General features: G+C 39.1%; 1 protein-coding gene across 1 annotated transcript; it reads left to right on the top strand.

Moving 5' to 3' along the window:
* Nucleotides 1–11,182: 11,182 nt before the first annotated feature.
* Nucleotides 11,183–18,269, top strand: LOC119476586 (homeobox protein OTX2-like). The gene is made up of 4 exons (XM_037749972.1): nt 11,183–11,612; nt 15,180–15,387; nt 16,389–16,540; nt 17,479–18,269. The coding sequence occupies exons 2-4, from the start codon at nt 15,294–15,296 to the stop codon at nt 18,100–18,102; spliced, it is 870 nt and encodes a 289-aa protein (XP_037605900.1). The 5' UTR covers nt 11,183–11,612; nt 15,180–15,293; the 3' UTR covers nt 18,103–18,269.
* Nucleotides 18,270–25,513: the final 7,244 nt, after the last annotated feature.

Below are 25,513 nucleotides of genomic sequence, written 5' to 3'. Positions count from 1 at the left end.
TCTACATCTTTTGGATGTGTGTTTGTGTTTATAGTGTGATACTGTGGTAGTACGGGGGCGTGAATTAAGGCCGGGAGGGGGGTCAGGCCCGGGAGTGGGGGTTAGGAGGGGATTAGCCGGGGCCAGTTGGATCATTTTACAGCCGGAGGACCCCCCCTCACCCTCGGCAGTCTCCTGGACAATGAGGATTAAACTCCTCTTGTTCCTCAACTCCGAAAAACGGCAGGACGACAAAGACACTATTCCTCCTGGGTCCCCTGGCTGTGGCTGGGAGCTGAGCTGAGCCGAGGAGGGAGGGAAGGAGGGAAGGAGTAGAGGAGGAGGGAGGGAAGGAGGCAGGAGGAGGCAGGGGGTCCATCATAAAATTAATCCCTTCACAGTTTCCTCTGGGTGCAAAGTGAGATATGAGGCAGACATGTCTAATGAAACGCTACAGTCATCTAAGGGCACAGCGATAAAAGCATATATTAAACTAATGGAGCTCGTCATTAGTGGCTCCATTAAGCGGATCGAGAGGGTTGCGCTCTCTGGTGATCAGCATGGAAGATTAATCAATACCAATAAAACTTCCCACATTCTCCTATCTCAGCGCTCGTACTGGGGCCGTATGACAATATTTAAACTCACTTACCCATAATCCTCAGGGTTGACATAGCTTCAGTTTATATTTGTGTTTACTTTAAAGGTCCCATATTATGCTCATTTTCAGGTTCATATTGTATTTTGGGTTTCTACTACAACATGTTTACATGCTGTAATGTAAAAAAAAATCCTTTGTTTTCCTCATACTGTCTGAAACACTCTGTTTTAGCACTTTTAAATGGAATTGCAACGAAATTGCTGGCTTAGGTTTATGTTTACTTCCTGTGAGCTGGTCTTCGTCCGAAATCGCATACTATGCACAATATGTGTAGTATCGTTCAACATACTTTTGTGTGAATAAACAGTACTATTTATCTTTTCGGATGCACTCAGCAGTAATTTACATCGTCACTTCCTGAGAGCCTTCTTGCCGGTTGGAGAAGTGTAACCATGGTAACCCGTGCCAACCTCACGTGACCAAAACAACGGTTTGTGAGAATAAAAATCAGAATTAATTTAAAATATATATTACACCTGGCAAAGTGGAATCTTATACTTACAGTTAAATCGAAGCGTTATTGATGTTACAGAGCCGTCCGTCATGAACGTTGTTGTCCCTACCGCATTGCATTGTGGGACATTTATGCCGCCGTAGTGTCCAGCATTGCATACTGTAATATTTCACCGTAAATAGTACGCAATTTGCGTACTATTGGTTTCATACTAAGGTTTCGGACATACTAAAATACCTCACATACTGTTTTAGCGTACTAAATATCAACTTGGTATTGAATTTTGGACACAACCAATATATCCTGACGGCTTGTTTCAAAGGCGCAGTTTCTGAATACGGGCTTTGTGTATTTCTCTGTGGATTGAGCGTTTCAATACTTTTACAGTATTTAATTTACATCACTTTAACCGGCTTTATAATAAAAAAACAAACACATGAAGATCTTACTTTTTACAATGTGGGACCTTTAAAGGAGTATATAACATTGGACATAGTTTGACTTTTGGGATGTATGCTTCTTCACTTTCTTGCTGAGTTAGATGAAAAGGTCGATACCACTCTCATGTCTCTACAGTAAATATGAAGCTACAGCCAGGAGCTCAGCTACCAGCTCCTCTAAAGCTGTAAAAGAAATGACACATTGGGTTGTTACAGCAGGTTGTGTGCCGGACTACCACAACGTGTCATTTTTACACTTAAGTTACCTAACCTTCTCTTTCCAGTCTTTATGCTAAGCTAAGCTGGCTGTCATCTAGCTATTTCCCAAACTATTTCTTCAAAATGGCATTGTAAGGCAGGAATAACGGCCATGATGTATCACTTGGGCACTTTGTGAACAAAAAGTACCCCAGGCACAGTACATTGAAAGATAAATCCTGTGTAAACGCTCAGTGTTGAGCAGTGTGTGATCATAGCCTGAGGCAGGGTGATTAAAGATCCCTATGTGGCGAAGTGTCCACCCTAAGACATACTAGTGGGCTCAGTATGTGGCAGAGTTTCAGATTTAGGGATGGAGACAAATTTGGTTTCCAAATACATGCAACAAATACTGTTGCTTATAGGGATAGAGTACAAAAGTACATTTTTAATGTTGTGATGCCGAGGATCAAATTTACTGGTCAACATCCAAGTGAGAGGGACAACAAAGGAAGAAGACAAAAGAAACAGAAGTCCACTGGTTTTAATCTGAGAAAAAAAATGTGGGAGTCAATATAGGAACGCAAAGAGAGGAAAGAAAGAGAGGAGCGAGGAGGAGGGCGAGGAGCACAACAGAACCAGGGGGAGTTAGAGGAGAGAGGAGAGCAGAGGAGGGGCCTTTCATACAAAAAAAAGGCTCTCTTTTACTTATAGAAGAAGAAAAAGAAAAGCTTCTTCTCGCCTCCTGGACGCAGTGTCAAACCCAATCAGTGTCGGGTCTGGCAGCGCTGCTCGTCTCCCAGGCACCGGCTCACAATGGAGGCGAGCCTCGGCCGCCACACCTCTCACTTCCAATCTGCGTCCTGCAGGACAGGCCTGAGAGCAGGGGGCTGCGGGGAGGGACAACAATGCACCTCAAATATGTTCAAATTCTCATAAAAAAATCCCCGTGTGCCGAGAATTGGATTAACTAGTAAAAGTAAAATCAAGTAGATCAGTTTCATGATGATTTGGACAGTTAATATCAGTGTGAAGAAGTGTGGCTTAGGATAAACAGCTGGGTGTAGGTAGGGGTTATTGTTCTTAGCCAATACAGGTGGAAAGAATGGGACTTAGTGTCAGGGTGCATGTATGTAAAGCCAAACACAAACATGGATAAACTGCTCGACGATTACAACGACCAACAATCCCTGAGCTGCGGAGTCCCGCGCTAATAAACGTGAGCAACAAGGCTTGATCCTTAAAAACCTCACCACTCAAAAAAAAAAAAATGTCTATCTTGAATAGACACCCCCCTCCTAAATCGCATTGTTGAGCAAATCCTGTATTAAAGGAAAGAGTTACTCTGCATTTATACTCCTGAAGACTTTAGTTAAGCCAGTGCCTCTGCCACTCCGCAGCGCGGGCTTCATCGAGTAAATCCGTTTCTCAATGATGGCGATTGGCTGAAGTCGAAGGGGCCATCTTTTTCACACGCTTCCTCGCTCGCCCCCCCTCTCGGCTAGTGTTTACCCGTCACCAAACAATGGCCGGTTACTGGCAATTAAACAGCATTTTCCGAGGAATCCGTGGCACTGGTCTAATGGCATTACTGTTGGATGATTCAATCCTTGAATAGTCAACAGGATTTTGCCTCTCACCAGGAAAATACTACTTCATCGAATTACCCGTATTACATAGATTTACCCAAAGCTTATGATTCAGGGTTCACAGATTACTGCTCTTCTGAAGATGGCGGGAGAAAGGAGTGATAGGCCAGGAGAGCGATGACTCCAACGCCTCAAAGTCGGGCGCTGCTTTCACTGGCTTCCCCCAAAAAGGCTAAAGATTTACCCACAAACCTTTGCAGATTTAGACAGATTATTAATTTACCTGAATGCAAAGACTTCTGTTCTTTCATTGTTCTTCCTGATGCAAGTCTTGAAAGATGGTTTACACACACACACACATGCACACACAAACATATAGGAGCCAAACTGCACATTGTGCCCTTTGACCTTCCATGGGTCGAGTCGGCCCGGGCAGCTCGGGGAACCAGGAAGACCGGCCAAGTCCATTATCTCACAATGAAGGGCTAATTACCGGGCCCGCAAGCCTCAAATCACACGGCAGCAGACTGCCTGTCTCTGTCCTCCGCTCACCCAACATCTTAATTGCTCTTTTATTCTCTCTCTGTTTCCGCCGTGCCTCTCTCCCCGACTCGCTCGTTCTCTCGCCTCAGCCATTTCGCACATAAAAGCGAGATACTAATTGCCTGCTATGGAAATATTGGGCCTGTGATTAGCCAGGCAGAGGGTTTGGCTGGCCTGTGTTTTCTCCCCGTCTTGTACGAGGGAGTGTCGAGCCAGCACGTCGGGGCGTAAAAATAGGAAACTGCGTCCGTCGACGGTGAAAGGAAATTCATTTTTCTGCATGCGGGGCAGGGTTGAAAGTGTCATTGTGCTCCAGTGGCAATTTGTCAGACTGCTATGTTTGCAAAATGTTTGCAGGAAATCCGCTTGAACAAAATTACAGGAAAATTAGTTCAGTTCCTTTTAGGCAGAGTTGGAGTATTGTTACATTGACATTATTATAAGACTAATTATACTTTAAATATCTGGACCACCAGTGTGGACTATAACCGTCAAGCTGAGTTAACAATTTGTGATCAAATGCACAAAACAAGCTGATGAATGTATTATCAAGGTATTGTATTTGTATCTATGATGAGTAATTCACCAAACCCTTCCTCATGTTCTCCTCCCTGACCCCGACTTATTATCTCAATCTGTAGGTAATTTACTAATAATGGCCGCACATAATCATCTAACAAGACAACAAGGGTCGGTCTCAATAGACTCCGTCTTGAGATGCATATACATATGGAAATGAGACCCAGTGGGGGAATTTGCTTCAGCTTCTGCTCTTTATATCTGTGCCCTCTAACCTGCTCGCTGCTTCTGAAGAAGTATTACGTTTACAGAAGATGTTTTTTCACTTTCAGTGGAGACATGGCCAACTTTAACCCAGCTGTGACTTTAGTCTTTTCTTTCATCAGGAAAGGAAGTAAAAAATACTCTCAAAATACAATTCTCTAAGCAGTGCTGGAAAGTAACAAATTACATTTATTCAAATACTGTACTTAAGTACAATTTTGAGGTACTTTCTTGTACTTTACTTGAGTATGTATATATTTTATGCTACTTTATACGTCTACTCCTATACATCTCAGAGGTAATTATTGTACTTTTTACTCCACTACTGACTACTGATAGCTGTAGTTATAGTTACTTGGCAGATTCAGATTTGTAATACAAAATATAATTGACAAATTAATTATGAAGTATCATTATAGATTAAGCCAAACTTTTTCACGTCAAGGACCCCTAAACTGACACAAATTAGACCCCCATTTGATAAGATTTGTTTCCCAGGGTCCCGCATCTAATACGTTTTTTTGCTTTTAGATATTTTATGACAGAAAGTGTATAAAACCCATGACCAAAACAGTCATACATTCTGCCATTGTGTTACTTATGGATGGAATTACAGTGTAAATAAATGATTCCCCTTTTAGCTGGGGGACCCCCTGGAGCCCCCACAAGGACCCCTGAGGGTCCCCGGACCCCACTTTGGAAAACCACAGGATTAAGCTACCCAGAAGTATATAAATTTGTTGAAATCAGCTCCACCTTTAGGAGCTGCAACATTAAAGTGATGAACACATTAATGCATCAATAATTATAATCCAATAATATCAAATACTGTATATTATTCTGAAATGGACAATTCTGGATAATGAGTACTTTTACTTTTTGTACTTTATTTGATGCTGATACTTTTGTACTTTTACTTCAGTAATATTTCGACTGCAGCACTTTTACTTGTAACAGAGTATTTCCACACTGTGGTATTGCTACTTTTACGTAAGTAAAATATGTGAGTACTTCTTCCACCGCTGTCTCTACATGTACAATTTTATTTACTTTTTAAATTGGATCCATTACGAATGAGACAAATCATTGCAGCAAACTTAAAGTAAAAGTTATAAAAATCAAGAAAAAGATTTTAAAAAGATGCTTTTTAAAGATCTGCTGATTTGGCTTCTCTGTCACTTAGCAGGTGTAACCTTTTCCCCTCTACTATTATAATGCCTTTGTAACCTTTAGCTTTTTTCCATACACTTCAGTTGTTAGCAGGTTATTTTAGTAACTTTTCTTCATTCAGAGTCACCTGCCATTTGACCTCGGCCTTGTCCCAGCACCAAACCAAAGCTTTTTGAGAACCTCGGCGGATATTGAAATGCTCTTTCAGACACTTTCTCTTTGCAGTGGTCCCCCTAAGCGCTTTGTCCAAGATGTTGGAAAAGATGGAGACGGGAAAGAGCCCGGTTTTCCCAACGATGGGAGCAGTGGAGTGTTTGGGCGGCGCGGTGATTGGTGGTGGGGAGTTTTAGGGGGGCCGAAAGGGGTGCGGGTCGGCTGTTCAAAGGCTGGCTTTTTGCATTGTTGGTCAGTTGGGGATTAAGGTCCTCTGTGCAGCAGAATAGCCCCTCTAATTAAAAAGGATAAGAAGGCAGAAAAATAGCGAGAGGCACGGGAGGAAGCAAAGAGAGAGGGAGAGGGGAGAGCAAATTTGCAGAGAAAAGAAAGAAAAGAAAAACTGTTTTCAGTGTCACTCCTGCAGCCGGGCCCGTCGATTCAGACTGGATTAACTTTACACTCCTCCTCCCTGTTTCTCTCTGTCACTCTCTCCCCAAATCTCTGCCTGTCATTCCTTCTATCTCGCAATTTCCGAACTTTGTTCTCCACATGCACTTTATTCTCTTGAAAGTACAGTTAAACAAAGCATACAATGCATTTAGATGGGCCTCAAAAAGGCTACATCTATATATGTTTTGGGGTAATCGCTTTACAAAACTTGATTAGCTGCAGTTACAGACTATCAGTCGCTTCAAAAATATTTTTCAGCTATTCTCAGCTAAAGACTGAAACTAAAACCAGTGTGTGTGTGTGTGTGTGTGTGTGTGTGTGTGTGTGTGTGTGTGTGTGTGTGTGTGTGTGTGCGCGCGTGTGCGTGTGTGTGTGTGTGTGTTCCTCAGTATTTGCCGTCATCAGAATGTGAATAGAGGGGCTGTGTGCTGTGCCCCAGATGCTGGCTGACAGTAGGTGGGCTGTTTGCCGTGGGGGTGCCAGGTTGTGTTTTTGTTTGGCCCTCCTCTGTCCCGCCTGCCTCCCTCCCCTCACCCGATGGGGGGTCCGGGGCTCCCGGGGCCGGTCCCTGCTGACCAATACCCAGGTATGAGGCCTCTCAGTTTGGCTAACACTAGCCGCAGGCCGTGGGAGGTTAACGAGGTACCAGCAGGGACAAGACATTCAACCCTCCCCTGGGCAAACCACAAGTGGTGGATGTATCTCAATGAAGGGCATGAATATGATATGATGTAGGCCATGTGGTAGTTGGTGCAAAGGGGGTTAAATGGTAATAATACTGCAGGTGCAATATAAAAGACAAATGTTCTCTCAGCTGACCAGATGTAAGTCTTTAAGCAAGGTCACACTAGAATTTAAAATGGGAACATTTTGTTGGAATTGTTGCAATCGTGGATTCACTTGACGGGTCTAAGTAAATCCGTGCAAATCTTTGGTGAACTCGAGTTTGGGCTGAGACGTTCGAGGGAACAGAGAAGCGGAAAGTAAAAAGCCATGGGTTTTAGACAGTTATGAGACAGAGTGTTAGCTTATTTTTCAGGACTTAAGTGGTTTGCGGAGCTTTTTTATGCCTCTTTATTGAATGAAAAGATGTACAATTCTGACAAGAAAATGCCAAGTGGGAGTAGCCTAAAAGGCACAGTACAGAGAAAATAGAAAGTAGGTTGGAGAACTTTTGTGACTGACTAGCTAGCATGTTCGCAGCTACCTCGTCAGCTATAATAGTACACTAGAAATAGGCCTACATCCGTTTAATAAACTGTTTCCCCTTATCGTCTGAGCTAACAAGCTAGCTAGCTGACAGTGAGCTCGGAGCTCTTCGATTTCACTTACCTCTGAGAACAAAATAGCAGGGAGTAGTAAACAGCAAAGTATAAGTTGAATAGAAAGGATCTTGGAGAGCTATTGTGACCATAGACTGTATATAAGAAGTGGACATAGTCACTGTGAAGTCACCCATTGGTTTGTGGACTGCTGTTTTGAAGCCGCAAATTCAGCATTTTGGCCAACGCCATCTTGTTTTTTTGCAACCAGAAGTGACACAAGAGGGTGGAGCTAAGTACAACCGAATGCTGAATAAGACATTCTACACAACCAAAATGTTACAATTAACTTTTTATTAACTGAAAGCACACTGTAAAAGGGTTAAAGTTGTAAGAACACGGACAACTCCCAGACCGGACGGTAGCTACCTGTCAATCACAAGGTAGCCACGCCCTAAAGCATACTCTGCTTTATGGTCTATTTGACTCTAAATGTGACCATAATTTACTAAATGAACATCATGCTGTATTGAAGAAGACTTGAAACTAGTGATTGAGACCATAAATGTTTACAATGTTTACTGAGGTAATAAATCAAGTGAGAAGTAGGCTCATTTTCTCATAGACTTCTATACAATCTGACTTCTTTTTGCAACCAGCGGAGTCACCCCCTGCTGGCTATTAGAAAGAATGCAAGTTAAAGGCACTTCAGCATTGGCTTCACTTTTACGCGCTAACATGTTCCCGGCTTGCTAGAGTAGTTCGCTCACCAGCTGTAGTTCTAGTCCTTATATCAACAAGCCTCTAGCACTGTCTATTTTGCAAAGACAATTCACACGCCGATGAATTTTACTCTGCCATGTGCTGGTGTGACCGGGCCTTTAGGGTGCCTGGAAACTACAACTGACATTTTCAAAAAATGACAACCAGCTACGTCTGTGTTGTTTTCCTCAGAAACACCTGCTGTCCGAAGCTCATCTGATAATACAGAAGTTCAATATCCATGGACGCTCGCTTCGGTTTGTTGTAGAATCATCAATACATGTATCGCTTCCTCCATCATGCTTATCAATAAATCTATCAATGTGAGTTCTACGGTGCAGATGGCAAAAAGCAAGCAGTCATAATGCCAAATACAGTTTACTGCGTGTGATTGTGTCTGTGTGTGTGTGTGTGTGTGTGTGTGTGCGTGTGTCAGTGTGTAACAGATGGGGTTGGTTGAGTGGGCCAAGTCATTGATTTGACCTTGAGATGGACAGCTGAAGTGAACTGAACTGGTTGGTGCAAAAACTGTGGATCCAATAATATTGAGCACTAATAAGATAGATAAATAGGTATTTAAAATGTGTGTCTGGCAAAACCACAACTTTATGCAAGTACAAAACTAAATCAAAATGTTGAATTCAAAAGGATTAAACAGTGGACGTATTCTGTATTCTGAGCAGCAAACACTGAAAATACGAAGCATTTTCCACTAAGAGGTCATTCACAGTTGATAAGAATGCATATAATGGAACCAGATATTCCTGATAAATCAATCAATATTTTACTCCAAATATGAATTTAGAAGAAGATCTAAGAAATAAAATGCCATAGCCACAGAGGATTCCTATGATTTATGTTATCATTTATGGTCTGTAGCCACATTAACCACTTTTATAGCCCAGGAAGCAAACAAAAGGCTGCTGGAGGAGAGAGGAGAGGAGGCAGCACATCATACCTCCCTCATGCCAGCCAGTGTTATCCAGCACACACTGTGTGAGAGAGTGGTATCTCAGTCCCACGATTCTTAGCCTTCAATTCGTCTCCCTAACAGCAGGAGAAACCGTGACTTCGTCAATTGGCCCGGAGACAGGGGGAGGGCATATTGCCACAGACATTAACAAGCATCTTCACCTTTTTTACAACCACGGCCCCGTTTAGCTGAAACGCTCCCCAGGGCTATTAGATATTTTCCGATGAATTATATATCAGAGCTGAAGATGAAAGGACTCTGCGTGCAGTGAGCCAAGAACATAGCTGTGGGACAACAAGGGGACCAGATACTTAAGCCCGGTTAGGCTGTTTGTTTTAGTATGAGAGCTGGGGGGAAATGGGAAAACTCCACTTATAGGCTACAGTAAAACTATTTCAGTCCACTGGTGACCAAAATGAAGTCACAATAGTGACAAAATACACAATTTTATCTGGATTTCTAATCTTTGTTGACAACACTGACTTCATATAATTGCACTAAATCATAAACAATGACATGTAGTCCATAAATAATGTCAATGATTTTCTATACAATAGAGTCATATTGATTTTAGTCTAGCCAGCCAGCAGCCTCACAGTCTGTTCATCTGGCATGTAGACTCCTAATTAGTTCTCTAACCTGCTGCTTGTTTGGGAGCATCAATCAAAACCATCAGTCAGAGCTGCTGAGGACAAAGTTTAGTCAAAACGGAAGAAAAACAGTTTAAAAATTACAGAAATACTATGTTTTATTTAATGCAAAATGCAATGTCCCCCCCCCAATTGGACACAAATTAAAGGGGTTTAAAGGGTGGGGGTGACAGAGAGAGAGATCACAAGAGTAAAATCATTTTTCAAGTGTTTATATGGTGTAACCCAGAAAATTTGATAAGCAACACATAATTTAGGCTGCTGTTTTTTGTTAAAAGAAAAAAACAGAACATAGAAGTGGTGGTGGTGGTGGTGGTGCTGTAGACAGCTTCACAGGCCACCATTTTTTTTCTTAAATCTCCTTTACAGGGTTACACAGAACCAAACCGTGACAGATCCCCGAGAAGTTATTTTCACCTCTCGCTAGTGCTTCCGTTTTGCTTGCTCAGCTTATTTTGACAATTAAATCTGCAAGCTGCAGCCTCTGATTTTTTACTATGAGCGCTGGTCTAGGTTATATACGCTATATAGGCTGTATGCCTATACGACTAAAGCTGCAACGATTAATCGATTAATTGTCAACTGTTAAATTAAACGCAAACTGTATTCTGTTCCCTATTCCTAATTTGCTTCATGATTTATTTGGCTTAACACTGCCATATCACACTGGTTTTAATAAAGAACAAACAACTTGATTTCAAATCAAGATTTACGTTGTAAAGGAGCCATAAAAAGGCTATCATTTATATTAGAGCTGCAACGATTAATCAATTAATCGATTAGTTGTCAACTATTAAATTAATCGCCAACTATTTTGGTAATCGATTAATCAGTTTGAGTATTTTTTTTAAGAAAAAAAGTTATCTGATTCGTGAATATTTTCTGGTTTCTTTGCTCCTCTATGACAGTAAACTGAATATATTTGAGTTGAGGACAAAACAAGACATTTGAGGACGTCATTTTGGGCTTTTGGTGAACACTGATCGACATTTTTCACAATTTTCTAACATTTTATAGACCAAACATCTAATCGATTAATCAAGAAAACAATCGACAAAGTAAATAATCGTTAGTTGCAGTGCTACACTATTATTTGAAGCTCCATGCAGGAGCTGGGCTCTGATTGGTTGCTCTTCTTGGTCAATGCACCACACCTATATTGACACCTCTAGAGCTGTAAATACCTGCTGAAAATAAAATGTAGCCAAATTATTCACATTTTCTTTGTTTTTAAATGATAAAAAAAAAATGGCAGCAGTGGTTTCTTTCTTTCTTTGGAGCTGCTGATGTTGCCACCATCAGGCCACTTTACTCCAGCTGCTGCATCCTTTCACACCTCTGCCCATGCATCATATTTTCTCTCATTTCCAATTGGCTGCAAAAAAAAAAAATCCTCGCAGTCTCTCTCTCAATAAATACTGAGAATCTCTGAGTATTATCCGCATCCAACAAGCTTATACCCGGGAGGAAACTAACCAAAGCTGCTTTATTTAACCACTCTGCTCTGCAAAAAGACCCTTTAAAAAAACAACAGCTGCTGAAGTAAGTGACTTATTTAACTTGAATATTTTTTAGTGTACATTTATTTAGGCTAAATAAGAAGTGTTTTTGTTAATAGACAGTGAGACCAGCAGCAGTGTGTGATGGAAAGCAGATAGCCAACATGCAGGGAGATAATTGGATAGGCGTGTTTTAAAAGGAAACTTTTCTCCTTGTCGCCTCTGTGGGCTGCAGGCTGCAGAGTAAAGGGGCATTCAACCGGTTAATGGCAGGCCGGTGGAGCAGACCACAACTTCACATAATACACTCTATAACTGCTGCACGTGTTGGACTACAGACTACGGATGTATTCAGCCATGTCGGAGGGAGGGTGAACAACTAAAGTCAGATTGACAAAATTGCTTTTTAAATCTTATATTAAATTCATATAAATAAATAAATATATATATATATAACAAACAATGGCAATAATAGAAGCTATTGGAATCTTTAAACGAAAGATGTGCTATTTTAGAAAAAACAGTTCAATATCAACTGTTCTCATTTTGCATAATAACAATCACAATTTTGATTTATTGCAAAAAAATTAACGATAAAACTTTTGCAAAAATATTCAAACAACTAATGAAAATTGTTCACATAATATAATAATAATAATAATAATAATAATAAATGTATTTATATAACACTTCTCAAAACAGATGTTTACAAAGTGCTTCACAAGACAATAAAAGCAGATAAATAGAGTAAAATATATGGTATAACTGTTAAAACAGAACATCAGACAATAAAAGCAGATAGAGTAAAACAAATATGGTAACTGCTAAAACAAAAACAATGCAATAGAAAAAATATTTCATAATGATAATAATAATAATAATGATGATGTTTTTAAAGGGCCATATGTAGGTGCATGTGTCAGTTTGGGAAAGTGAGTTGTGTGGTTGGTTGTGCAGCCTGGTTTGGGGTTTTTGTTGGGGGGGGGGGGTGTGGGGGGGGTTGAGGTTGTCTGGCAGTCAGCTGGTCTGATCAACACAATGCCAGTCTTTGTTTTATTTTCGTGACGCAGAAAATTGCGGAGGCCTGAATGCGGAGTCGAGGCTGGCGTCCTGTAATCAGGCCAGCGCGTGCCGTCCGGATTATCTCGTTAATTTCTTACAGAAGAAAAAAAAAAAAAAAAAAAATCTCTCGGAGCCAATAATAATTAATGGCTGGGCAGGGTATTTATTATTGAACGGATGTGGAGCAACCGGTAGTGACAGATTGAGTATAGGAGTGGCCGTTATTGGCTCTATAAAACCGAGGAGTCCAGACTAGAGAGAGAGAGAGAGAGAGAGAGAGAGAGAGAGAGGAGCACCCTGGGGTCCAACTTTATTCTACAGGTAGGTGTCAATGGAAACGTTAGGAGAGGCCTCAGATATAGCAACATATGGAATAGAGACTAATTAGCTATTACCAAAAAAAAATATTAAGGCATATTGTTCAGTATTTTTTCTATAATATATTTCTATATGCTATTAGGCCAAATAATGGCCTTACCCTCTAGAGAAATAAATACAAAATATATAAATGAAATAATAGTCTATGATTTCATAAATATTGCATTATACTTCGTAGGTACTAGGTCTTTAATAGTCAAATTAATTAATATTGGTCATATGCATATTTAATCTCCCATGACCTACTATTTCTATAATATTACTGTAAAAATGTTCACGTATCTCACAAATGTTTCATCCCTGTAGTGACCCTATTAAACTTGATTTATTAATTTATATAATATTCCTATAAAATCAGAATATTGCTGAGTATCTTTGTCAATTTTATTTAGGCCACGTTGTTTCTCTTTTTTTTGTTATTGTCAAATTTTTAATAATTTTAAAGAATTGTTGCTCGATTATTTAAATAAGATGTTTATAGACTTAAGTGGTCCTTTCACCAGGGTATTCTATTTTTTTTTTTTTTTAACGATGTCTTTATTGTTTTTTTTGTTATACAAACATCAGCATTATTATGCAGTATATTCAATACAGGATTTACTTACTTACTAACAAACATGGGTATACTGTTTTTTTAAAGCAAAATATGAGACTGAAATGAACGTTTTTTACTCTAAAATATTTTTTTTCCACAGTACCTGGAGACAAATTTAGTGGGCCATCTCCTTGTTTGTTTAGATGAAGATTAAGTGCTCGCCTCTAATCAACACATTTCGAAAGTCTCACCTTCCAAATCTAATTACCGGGAGCAATTCATTAGGAGAGGAGGAGGAGGGAATCACCTCGAGGAGTGTCAATAAAATGTCAGCAATCACTTTGGGGGAATGCCTCCATGTTTCTAATTATCTGCCAAAGTTGTCCTTCGTATTTTAATTTCGTTACATTTGAATGTACAATAGAATAGAATAGAATAGAATAGAAAGCTTTATTGTCATTGTATTAAATACAACGAGATTCACAGTTTCCACTTCTGGTCAGTGCTTTAAAACAAATACTTGACAAGAACTAAAAGAGGCAGATAAAACATATAACAGGTAAAAAAAACTCACAGTTATAAAGCAAATAAAACAGGTAAAGTAGATGTAATAAATAAATATACTTACACTGGAAGTATAAAATATAAAAATAGATGTAATGTAAACAGAGGTAATTGCACTTGTAAAATAGGTAGAGTATAAATGTAAACAGAGTTGCACTTGAGGTGTGTATTGCATCAAAGGTTTTTAGTGGAAACAAACAAAGAGGCCCGAGATATAGAAATGTCTATTTTTGTTTTTGTTATGTGTGTTTTGTTTTTTTGTTTTTTTGTTTGCTTTGTTGTTGTTGTTTTTTTAACTCTACTCTTTCTTTTTGTCATTATTATTATTGTGATTTCTTTTCCTGGTTTTGTTTTGGTTTTGAATGTTGAGATTGTTTTCTCTAGTGCACTTGATGGGTTTGTCTCATCCACTTAAAAGTTGGTTTATAGACTGTTGTAATTACAAACAGTGGATTGCATATATGAAGACAGCCTTGAAAAAAGGGGAAAAAATAAAGTATAAAAAAATAAATAAATGAAGATGCTCGGCTTGTATGTGAATGAGCGCTCAGTTTGCAGTATTTGGCTTCTTTTGTTTGTTCCCCTTAAAGTCTTTTGTTATCAGCATTACTTATCGGTCAACAGTGGGCTTTGTTTCTGCAAATGGCCCCCCAATCAGCTGTCTATTTAGCTTCGCCTATAACCTGTGGGTATATATGCTAATTGGGTGTGCGCATTTTAACGACAATGTTTTGTTTTGGTGCTACTGAGAAGAGGAGTGTGTTTGGAGGCGGGGTTATAGTAGCAGTTAGTGGTGGTGGGGGGTGATGTCAGCCAGACAGAGCATCCTCAGTCCAGCAGAGACAGCTGGGGGTCTCCACTTCTCCCTTTAAGAGACCAGAGAGTCCGAGGACGCGCCCACTCCTCCTCTAAAGCCAGAGAACCGCGGTGCGTAAAAGGCTGCGCGTAAAACTCCAGAACGGAACACAGGCTGCGCGTAAAACTCCAGAACGGAACAAACAGACAAAACTCCAGAACGGAACACACGAGACGCATCTCACACAACATTCCTGTATTTGTGTCCTGCTCCAGGTTGATGATCTGGACGAAGTGAGAGACCAAAACGGAGACGAGAGAGGATTAAAAACCCTATTTTCTGCACCCTGTTTTTTTTTCTCTCGTATTTCTTCTCATCCGGCCGCCAGCATGATGTCCTATTTGAAGCAGCCGCCGTACACAGTGAACGGACTGAGTTTATCCTCAGGAGTGGACCTGCTGCATCCTTCAGTGGGATACCAAGGTAATAATACAACCGTTTACAAATAAATCAATAAATCAATAAAATTCAGGTTGTTTATGTGTATTAAATGTCCAAAATGATGTGCAAGCCACTTTATCTATCTAATATCTATCTAATCTACGTTACCTGTTTTATTTGCTTTATAACTGAGTGTGTTTTTACCTATTATATGTTTTATCTGCTTCGTTTAGTCTTGTCAAGTATTTGTTTTTAAAGCACTGACCAGAAGAAGTGGCAACTGTGAATCTCGTTGTATTTAATACAATGACAATAAAGCTTTCTATTCTATTCTATTCTATTCTATTTGCAATGATCAACATAGATTATATTATAGATTATTTGCGTTAACAGATGACTATTTTCAGTATTTATTTTATTTAAAAAGAATCCCCATTAGCTGATATCAATGGCACCAGCTATAGTCTTCCTGGGGTCCGAAATCAAGTACATTACATTTATCACATACATACTATATATACAACATTATATTTGTGTTACACTAATAACGTTACAATTTTCCAAACATATATAAATTTCACATTCATACACAATCTTCCAAAACCATTTAGCTTCAAGGCCCATCATCAGGGAAAAGGAACAAAAGAAAAAAACATGAAATAACCAACACTGGACTGTCGATCAGCTGCTTAAGTAATGTATTCTTAGATGGTATTTGAATGAGGATTTGTTAGAGGATTGACGACTGTTTAAGTATCATCTAAATCAAATCGATAAGATACAGAAGTTTGGTATATTTCAAATGTCTTTTGAAGTCAAACTGTGTCATTTCTTTTGTTATATTTCTTTTTTTTATACTTTTTTAAAGGCAGTTTTTGTAATCCACCGTTTGTAATTACAACAGTCTATAAACCAACTTTTAAGTAGATGAGTTTACAGACAAACCCATCAAGTACACTAGAGAAAACAATCTCAACATTCAAAACCGAAACAAAAGCTTTTTTGTTATATTTAAAGTACTCTTTCCCCCTCTTTCTTATCAGGAGCCCCTCGCAAACAGAGGAGAGAGAGGACGACCTTCACTCGGGCTCAGCTCGACCTGCTGGAGAATCTGTTCAACAAGACTCGTTATCCTGACATCTTCATGAGAGAGGAGATGGCCTTAAAGATCAACCTGCCAGAATCACGAGTGCAGGTGAGTCTCAGACACAAACACCTCAACACACCAACATAGTCTATGTTCATAAAGGGAAGGTCGATAATTGAGGAGACGCTCCACTTCAGGGCTTCAAGTGTCCTCTTCATAGTTGGAGAAGTGGTTGATACAACAGTCACTTCTGGAGGGATATTTTGTCCTTTTCTGTATTTGTTATATAAACTTAGTTTATGAATAACCATATTTTCCAGAATAAAGTTAGAATAAAGTATAAGGAACTTAATGGATAGATTGCTAAAAAGAAATCTGAGATGTAGCTATTTTTTAGGTTTGTGATCACTGATATTTTAACTTACTAAACTTTTAATTTACCATATTTTTTTATATTTTATACTTCTAGTGTAATACTTCTGTTTATATTTATTTATTACATCTACTTTACCTATTTTATTTGCTTTATAACTGTGTGTTTGTTTTACCTGTTATATGTTTTATCTGCCTCGTTTAGTTCTTGTCAAGTATTTGTTTTAAAGCCACTGACCAGAAGTGGCAACTGTGAATCTCGTTGTATTTAATACAATGACAATAAAGCTTTCTATTCTATTCTATTCTATACACTGCAGGGATTGTGGAGTATCTTTAACAGTAAAAAAAAAAAAGCGTTTTGAGATGTGGCTATTTTTTATTTTTGTCATTTTCTGTATTTGTTGTATAAACTCAGTTTATGAATAACCATATTTTCACAATAAAGTTAGCATAAAGTATAAGGAACTTAATGGATAGATTGCCTAAAAAAAATCTGAGATGTAGCAATTTTTTTTTGTTTGTGATCACTGAAAATCTTTTAATTTCTTCTTATTCTAATTCACCATTACACACTGCAGGGATTGTGGAGTATCTTTAAACAGTAAAAAAAAAAAAAAAAAGTGTTTTGATAGCTAAATTAAATTTAAATGCATTTTTTTTTTTTCTTCCAGGTCTGGTTCAAAAACCGACGAGCCAAACATCGCCAACAGGCCCAGCAAACCCAAAGTGGAGTCCAGAACAAGACAGTCAGCAAGCCGGTGAAGAAGAAGAGCTCTCCGATCCGAGAGGCCATCAGCTCAGAGAGCGGAGCCAGCGGACAGTTCACGCCGCCCTCCAGCACCTCCCTCCCGGCTGTGAGCAGCAGCGGCAGCGCGGTGGCAGCAGCAGCAGCTCCGGTGTCTATCTGGAGCCCGGCCTCCATCTCTCCTCTCTCAGACCCGCTGTCCACCTCCTCCTCCTGCATGCAGCGCTCCTATCCCATGACCTACAGCCAGGCGTCGGGCTACAACCACCAGGGCTACTCGGGCTCCTCGTCCTACTTCACCGGGATGGAGTGCGGCTCCTACCTTTCGCCCATGCACCACCAGCTGTCCACCGCGGCCGGCTCCAACATGAGCCCCATGGGCAGCAGCGCGTCGTCGGCGTACGGAGCTGCAGGGCTCGGCTTCAGCAGCTCCGCAGCAGCAGACTGCCTGGACTATAAGGAGCAAACTGCATCCTCCTGGAAGCTCAATTTCAATGCAGACTGTTTGGATTACAAAGACCAAGCAGCGTGGAAGTTTCAAGTGTTGTGAGAAGAAGAAGGAGAAAGCTGCAGACTTTTATGCGCAAACTAAAAAAGGTTGGGAGCAGAAAGTGTTAAAGGGACTGTTTGTAACTTTCAGAAATGCTTGTTAACAGCGACACCTGTGGCCGTTAAGTGTACGACAGTCAGCGTCAGGCTGGCGCTTGTGCTCGCTCTGAATCGGTCAACACAGTGAGGCGACACACGTCAGCTAAAACCACAATATCACTCTATATTTCACCTGCTTGGCAGTAATGTTAGCTGACCAGACGAAGGTCTCTCCATGAATCAGTGCTGATCCTAGTGTTGGCTTTTCCTGCCTCAGCCTCCCGACCGCGGTCGGAGGGAACAGGGGAGACATCTGAGTTTTGGTCGGAGACGATAACGTTTCTCGCTGCGGAGCCCCGTCACTTCACAAGACACGGGAAACCTCTGTTGGTCTGGAGGAGCTGCAGCATTTATTTCTGCACAAACGTCCACTAGATATTCTCAGAGCTAAACTAACTCCTCTGCAGTGTGGAGTGAGCGCGCATGAACGTGAGGTGGAGCGAGTACGAGCGCGGTGTGTGAGTGAAGACAAGCAGGCAGAGGAGCGGTCTGAACAGCGTAGCCACATGCGAGCGCGCATTGGGACACCAACCCGGTAGATTTATAAAATTTGTAAAAAGTTACAAACAGTCCCTTTAAGTTTTTTTCCACCACTACTACTAGGCCCCAACTTCTACCTCGGGCTGCAGCAGAGCAGGACTTCTGCTATAGCCGGTTGTCTCACTTGTTGGGTTAACTTATTGAACATTCACACTGACTGACTTTCTCCCACAACTTTGATCAATCAAGGACATGGAACAAATGTGTTGACCAAAAGGAAAAAAAAAAAGGATCAAAAGAGTTAAAAGCCTAACTTGGTTGAGTTTGAGGAATAGGTCAGGTTTTTTTTTTTTTTTAAATAAGCTCCTTAAAGACTCCCCTCTCTTGTCTTTTTTTTTTTTTTTTTTGGCACACTGAAGGGCCCCTTTGATCAAAGCGTTACGCATGAGTGTGTGTGTGTTGTAGAGAGAGTGTGTGTGTGTGTTGTAGAGAGTGTGTGTGTGTTGTAGAGTGTGTGTCTGTGTGTGTGTGTGTGTGTGTGTGAGAGCTCTGACATGAACCTGGATGCACTATTAATTTATGAGAAATGTTTAGTTATAAGAGACAATCAGTCCAGTTTGCGTGCGATCATAAATGTCCTTTTTATGTGTTTTTTGAATTATTTTCCCTCCATGTGTTAGATTTTCTTTGTGATTCTTTGTACTATACCTGTATGCAATTTTTCCGCCACAAAAACCCAGCTGTGAATTTGATAGATTTATTTCCATGTCTCCAGTGTTAAATGATAAATTATTATGAGGACATTATTAGTTGGATGAAATAGGGAGTGCAGATTAAAATCAAGCCAGCATGCAGCAAAGCATTTGTTTGAGCTGTAAAGTGCTGTGAGAAGGCCACAAACACACTAAATGACAATAAAGACCACTTGACCTGACCCAACACTGTGTAAATCCTTCTAAATCTTCTTGTTTATTCCTGTTTTTTATCACTTGTTTCTGCACACAACACCACAACATGCCAATGGAAATCCATCTAATTTTATGTTTATCTTGATTTTACACTTTTTTAGTTACAGGCTTAAATCTTATATTAAAGTGTCAGCATTTCATCCTTGTGATGATCACTAACATGTCATTATAATTTGCCCTTTTTTTTATATATATATATTTTTACTACATCACTAGAGTCTGTGATTTCCATCCAGGCAGGAAGGAATGTGAATTATGTGAGAGCTATGTTAATCCCGTCTCATAAAGAGGATAATCCAACATTTTTATTGACGGCTGCTCTTTGGATCAGGTTCACACGGAGAGATGTGAAATGAGCTCTGAAAGCTCAAGAGTCCAGGAGCAAACACGAGGTTAAAGACAAGTTATACAACAAAGAAAAACAGTAGAAAAGTGGACACTATGGCTTCAAATAATAACTCAATGTATGATCCATTTAAAAAAGTGGGCAAAATGGAATTAAACTAGTATATTTTCAGAAAAAAACATTATTATTATCAGTCTAGTAGATTAACTGTTTTATTGCATATCAAAATCATATTCATCTTTAAATGTTTGAGCCTTTGCTCTTCATCCTTTTGGTCAAAATCATCATCAAAATCTATACGTCTAGACATCTGTTGGAGGGATTGTGATTAGTCCTTTCATTAAGCATATGGATTTGTGTGGACATAAAGCCAGGCAGCCTCTTTGGGCTTTTAGGGAGAGCCTCGTGAGCAGGTCCGGGGGCTCGTGCATGGATTAAAGAAGAAGAAGAAGAAGAAAGGCTCGTGCTATTGGTCTAATTAGGATGTGACAGGAGATGTCAGAGAGGCTTCTTCTAATAACTCTGGCGTGACTTTTTGCTACCCGTTGAAGGGCTTTAATTGTTGTCCATTTGACCTCCAATTAGCACCGAATGACACACAATTACAGAGCAACAAACAACAGACTATAGCGTGCACTATTAAATATTGTATTTTCTACTTAATATTTATGGATAATAGTCTTGTTTTTAATCGGTTACATTTGTAATCACAAAGGATTTGGAGTTGGCACAAGCCTTAACATGTTAGATTACGCACACAAAAAAAAAGCCCACCTAAAATGTTGACCTAGATAAAGACAAAGTTAATTAAGACAAATATAAAACAAATAAAAACAATAAAAAAATTGCAAAGGTGATGTGCAGGAAGAACACCATAATTTCTATTAAAAACCAAGCTTATAGTTGATATAAACTGTGCCATATTGGCTATAATTTATGGGGGAAAATCTTCTAAAAAGAAAAAAAAAAAGAAGTAAAATCCATGTGTCCATAAAGATTAGAGCTCTTACATTTTTGTCGTGACAAGTTCTGTGATGAAACATCACAGTCAGCCTATAAATATCACTTGCTCTTAAATAAACTGTATATTTCTGTCACATACTCTCTCTCTCTATATATATATATATATTTGTCTTGATCCCAAAGTCATATTGAAAGCTTCAACAGGTCCAATAAATGTCCCAGAGAGCAGTAAGTCAGTGTTGGTGCAGCAGGAGGACCAGAGGGGCCCTGCGAGGATCTATTCGGTTTTAATTAAACACAAGCGCCTCTGAAGGGGACATATGGGTCCGGCAGACGCGCTGCATTAATCCTCTCATCGCATTTGAGGATGTTAAACAATAAAAAGAAGGAGCCTAGGAAGAAGCCTCCTCTTGGCTGAAGCGACCGCACATTTTGTCCGCTGTGGCCCCCGAGGCAGGGCTTTCCCCAAGCGCCTCCACTTCACCGCGGCCAGCCGGGGGTCTCCAGGTTCCCCCGCCGGCAGAGAGGAGAGGAGACCGGCCCTGGAGGGGCGTCTCGATCCGGCTGCACCACTGAACACTACAATACTTTACTCCTGTTTTACTGCTGACAAAAGATGAATACTGAGATGTTAATAGTCTGTTTATTGTCAATACTGTATATAAAGTTCCTATTTTTAATATTTCCCTTTGTCTATATTGTTCATATTTCTATATTTCCTTCTATTTAATTTTTGCTTTTACTTTACTATGAGAGGCCAAAACAAGTTACACAAAGCATACATATGGTATAGCCATATAGGCTATGGGTTAAACCAATTTATACCTTTTCTTGACAAAAGATGAATACTGAGATGTTATTAGTCTGTTTATAGTCAATAAATAGATCCTATTTTTAATATTTCCCCTTGTTTATATTGTTCCAATTTTTATATTTCCTTCTATTTAAATTGTTCATATTTTATATGTCTGTCTACCTTTGTTTAGTTTTTTTTTATTGTGTTGTATCTTGCCTTTTGTTTTTTACTGCTGCCTCCTTTTTCTGCACTATATCCCCTTAGCAGCTGCAAATTTCCCCACTGTGGGACTAATAAAGGAATATCTTATCTTATGCTCACAATCTGAAAAAAATAATACAGCCTGTATTGGCGACATTTGCTTTTACTTCACTATGAGAGGCCAAAACAAGTTACACAAAGCATACATATAGTAAAGCCATACAGTTTAGGCTATGGGTTAAACCACCTTTTTATCTCCCATGGTAAAATATTAAAATATCATTCTTAAATGGCCTTGGAGTTTCTGCTTTAATATGATTTTTAATAGCCCAATAACATATTCTATATTGTACTATTATATTGTAATTGTCACTATCAGAGTAATGGGCTATATCTACATATTAAGGTGATAGAAAGTTCCTTTTAGTTCAGTCTCTATTATCAGCTTTTGAGTTATTTATTATGAATTATTCATATTATTTGTTTTTTATGATTTGTTTTATTGTATTTTGCTTCCTACCTATTCCTAATTTACTTCATGATTTATTTGACTTAACACTGCCATATCACACTTGTTTTAATAAAGAACAAACAACATGATTTCAAAAGATATATCAATATTTACATTGTAAAGGAGCCATAAAAAGGCTATAATTTAAATTGTATCTATATAGAGCTGCAACGTCAACTATTAAATTAATCCCCAACTATTCTGATAATCCATTAATCGGTTTGCGTCAATTTTTTAAGAAAGAAAAGTAAAAATTCTCTGATTCCAGCTTCTTAAATGTGAATATTTTCTGGTTTCTTTACACCTCTATGACAGTAAACTGAATATCTTTGAGTTGTGGACAAAACAAGACATTTGAAGACGTGATCTTGGGCTTTAGGAAACACTGATTGACATTTTCTGACATTATAGACCAAACAACGAATCGATTAATCGAGAAAATAATCGACAGATTAACCACCAACGAAAATAATTGTTAGTTGCAGCCATATATGTACTATATCTATAGGCTATAATAGCCTAATAATAATAAAAACATAATAATAATAATAATAATAAATATTAAATATTAATAATGATAATGATAATGATAATGATAATAATAAATATTATTAATAATAATAATAATAATAATAATAATAAGATTATTATTATTATAATTATTGGAAAGATACATGATTTGGTCTATATCATAAGAGGTGCAGCCAATATGAGTTTTGCAAAGCAATACTGCATATGCTTATACTGGCCAGTTATGGAATTGGGGTTTTTCATTATATTTTTTAGACCCGATCTCACTGTTACATCACTTATTATATCTGTCTATATTAGCAATTGTATAGAATCATTAAAGCCTTTTTAAAACCACATGCATGTCTGAAAAGTGTGAAAAGTTTCACCTGTTTTGCATCTGAATCCAACTAAATCCACATTAGTGATGGTTGATTTAGATGTGAAAATATTTCAGATTGGCTTTGAAAAACCATATCACACATCCTGTATTTTGCAGCTCTTTTATAGACTGACTGTTTTTTGTTTTTTTGAGTCAGACCAACATAACGGGCCTATTGGGAACAAACCAATATGTCAATTATTGTCTGGAGAGAGGGAGGGCATGACATAAAACATCAAGAAACGTTTATGATGAACAATTATGATTTAAACAAGCCTATCAGAGTTAATTTAAGTAGGCTATGCTATTATCGGCTGTACAATGTCACTGGCAGGCATATGACTTTGTTTTTTTTAAGAAGAAAGAATTAGTGAAAGTACAACGGGGCAACAGTCCTGCATGTTTGAATACAGTAACGGTAATGGACCTGCTTTCTCGACAGCAGTTACATAAAGGAAGCACAAGATGAACTGAATGTGTGAAGAAAAGAAGATAAACGGACAATTTGTTGGTGAGAATATAATAAAAGACTATTGTTATGCATAAGTATGTGTCCTACATTCCCAGAGAGACGATGTCTATCACATATCAACACAGCAACACATACATAATTCATCCGCAGCGACAACAGTCACGGGATCTCATTTAAATGAATGAAACAATAGTGTTTCTGTGCTCCTGTCAGACTGGCGGTTGAGCAATATGGTAAATGGTTAAAAGTACACAGCCTTAACTCTTTATGACCTTCTCTCTATCTGTGTTAAGCCACAGAACGATTTCATCTCATGGATTACACAATTTGATGAGATTAAACTCAATTCTATCAGATGCACTCGCTAAAATGTTGCCATGTGATGTTTTAATGGGACTTAAAGCGGCGCAAAATGTTCTTTTAATTGGAATCCAGGAATGCCACGGGGGGGTGTTGATGAAGGCGGCGCTCGCTCAAAGAGAACTCGTTCGGCTCTGATGTAAAACATTGTTTTCACATTTGGAAAATTGTTTCTTGAAAAAGACACACAGTTGACAAAGTGAAGTAGAGCCGCAGGGGAAAGTGTTTTAACTGTAAATGTTGCTGTTGCTTTTGCTGCAAAACGCTCAGCAGGGGTGGAAGAAGTATTTAGATCCTGTATTTAAGTAAAAGTAGAATACAACACTGCAAAAGTACTCTAAAATTCCTGCATTCAAAATCCTACTAAGGTATTATCAGTAAATTGTACTACAAGTATCATAAATTAATGCACTTGTTCGGCAGAAAAATGGCCCCTTTGACTGATAGTATATTATTAGATGTTTATACTGTTGCATCGATGTGTAGCTGGTCAACGTGGAGCTAATTTTAACTAGAGTTTGATATTTTAGTCCAGTGATACCCAACATAAGGGTCTGGCCCCTTCCAAAGTGTCACAAGATAAATCTGAGGGGTCGTGAGATGATTAAAGGGAGAGGAAAAAGGAAAACTAGAATTACCGCCTCGCAGTTGTATGCCTCAGTCAAACAGTCAGGTTGCAGTTTAAAAACAGTGTTGGACAACATGAGTCTACTGACTGTGCCAGATTTTGTCAAGTGTTTATGGAGAATTTGGTGTTATTGTGCATAAAATTAGGATCACGGGGGCCGTGTAGCCCGTTTATTACAAGGTTTGTTGGGCTCTGTTCCAATTTACGGTGGAAACTGCTGCAGAAAGTGCTCACTAACTGGACCTCCTGAGTGCTACTCCAATAATGATAGCCGCTTTCGCCTTCTGTTGATGCTATTTTCGTATTGCAAAGCATGGCACGCTGCATGCGTGTTTTTAATTTTCTTGTGAGGAGAGGGACACTCTGCCAAACACAAAAGAATTTGTGTACAAGATAAAATGATCAAGAACATGCATTCATAGCTTTCTGTGAGAGCGTCTGAAGATCACATTGTGCATTCCTTCTTTTCTTACGTCCTTTTTAAATCAATTAAATGCTGTTTGGGTTCTCTTAGTGATCTAAAACCAGGCTAAGAAACCCCTTTATGGATTCCAGGATGAGCACGGTCCTGCGCTAAAAATCATAAAAACATATCTGATTTGTATCATAATCTGTACATTAATCTCGCCCATTAATAACTCAATTTATGTAGAATTAACTGATTTTCAAGACTTGAGCCTGTTATGAACGTATGCA

The sequence above is a fragment of the Sebastes umbrosus genome, chromosome 18 (genome assembly GCF_015220745.1).
Source record: "Sebastes umbrosus isolate fSebUmb1 chromosome 18, fSebUmb1.pri, whole genome shotgun sequence".
NCBI lineage: Eukaryota > Metazoa > Chordata > Actinopteri > Perciformes > Sebastidae > Sebastes > Sebastes umbrosus.
Note: the sequence above shows the minus strand (reverse complement) of the source record. Positions and strands in the feature narration are given on the sequence as shown.

What these genes read in the sequence shown, in the direction of transcription:
- LOC119476586 (XM_037749972.1), top strand. Translation starts at nt 15,294, where the DNA reads ATGATGTCCTATTTGAAGCAGCCGCCGTACACAGTGAACGGACTGAGT. An exon ending in TCCTTCAGTGGGATACCAAG is followed by an intron (nt 15,388 to 16,388) that starts GTAATAATACAA and finishes CTTTCTTATCAG; the next exon opens with GAGCCCCTCGCAAACAGAGG. An exon ending in TGCCAGAATCACGAGTGCAG is followed by an intron (nt 16,541 to 17,478) that starts GTGAGTCTCAGA and finishes TTTTTCTTCCAG; the next exon opens with GTCTGGTTCAAAAACCGACG.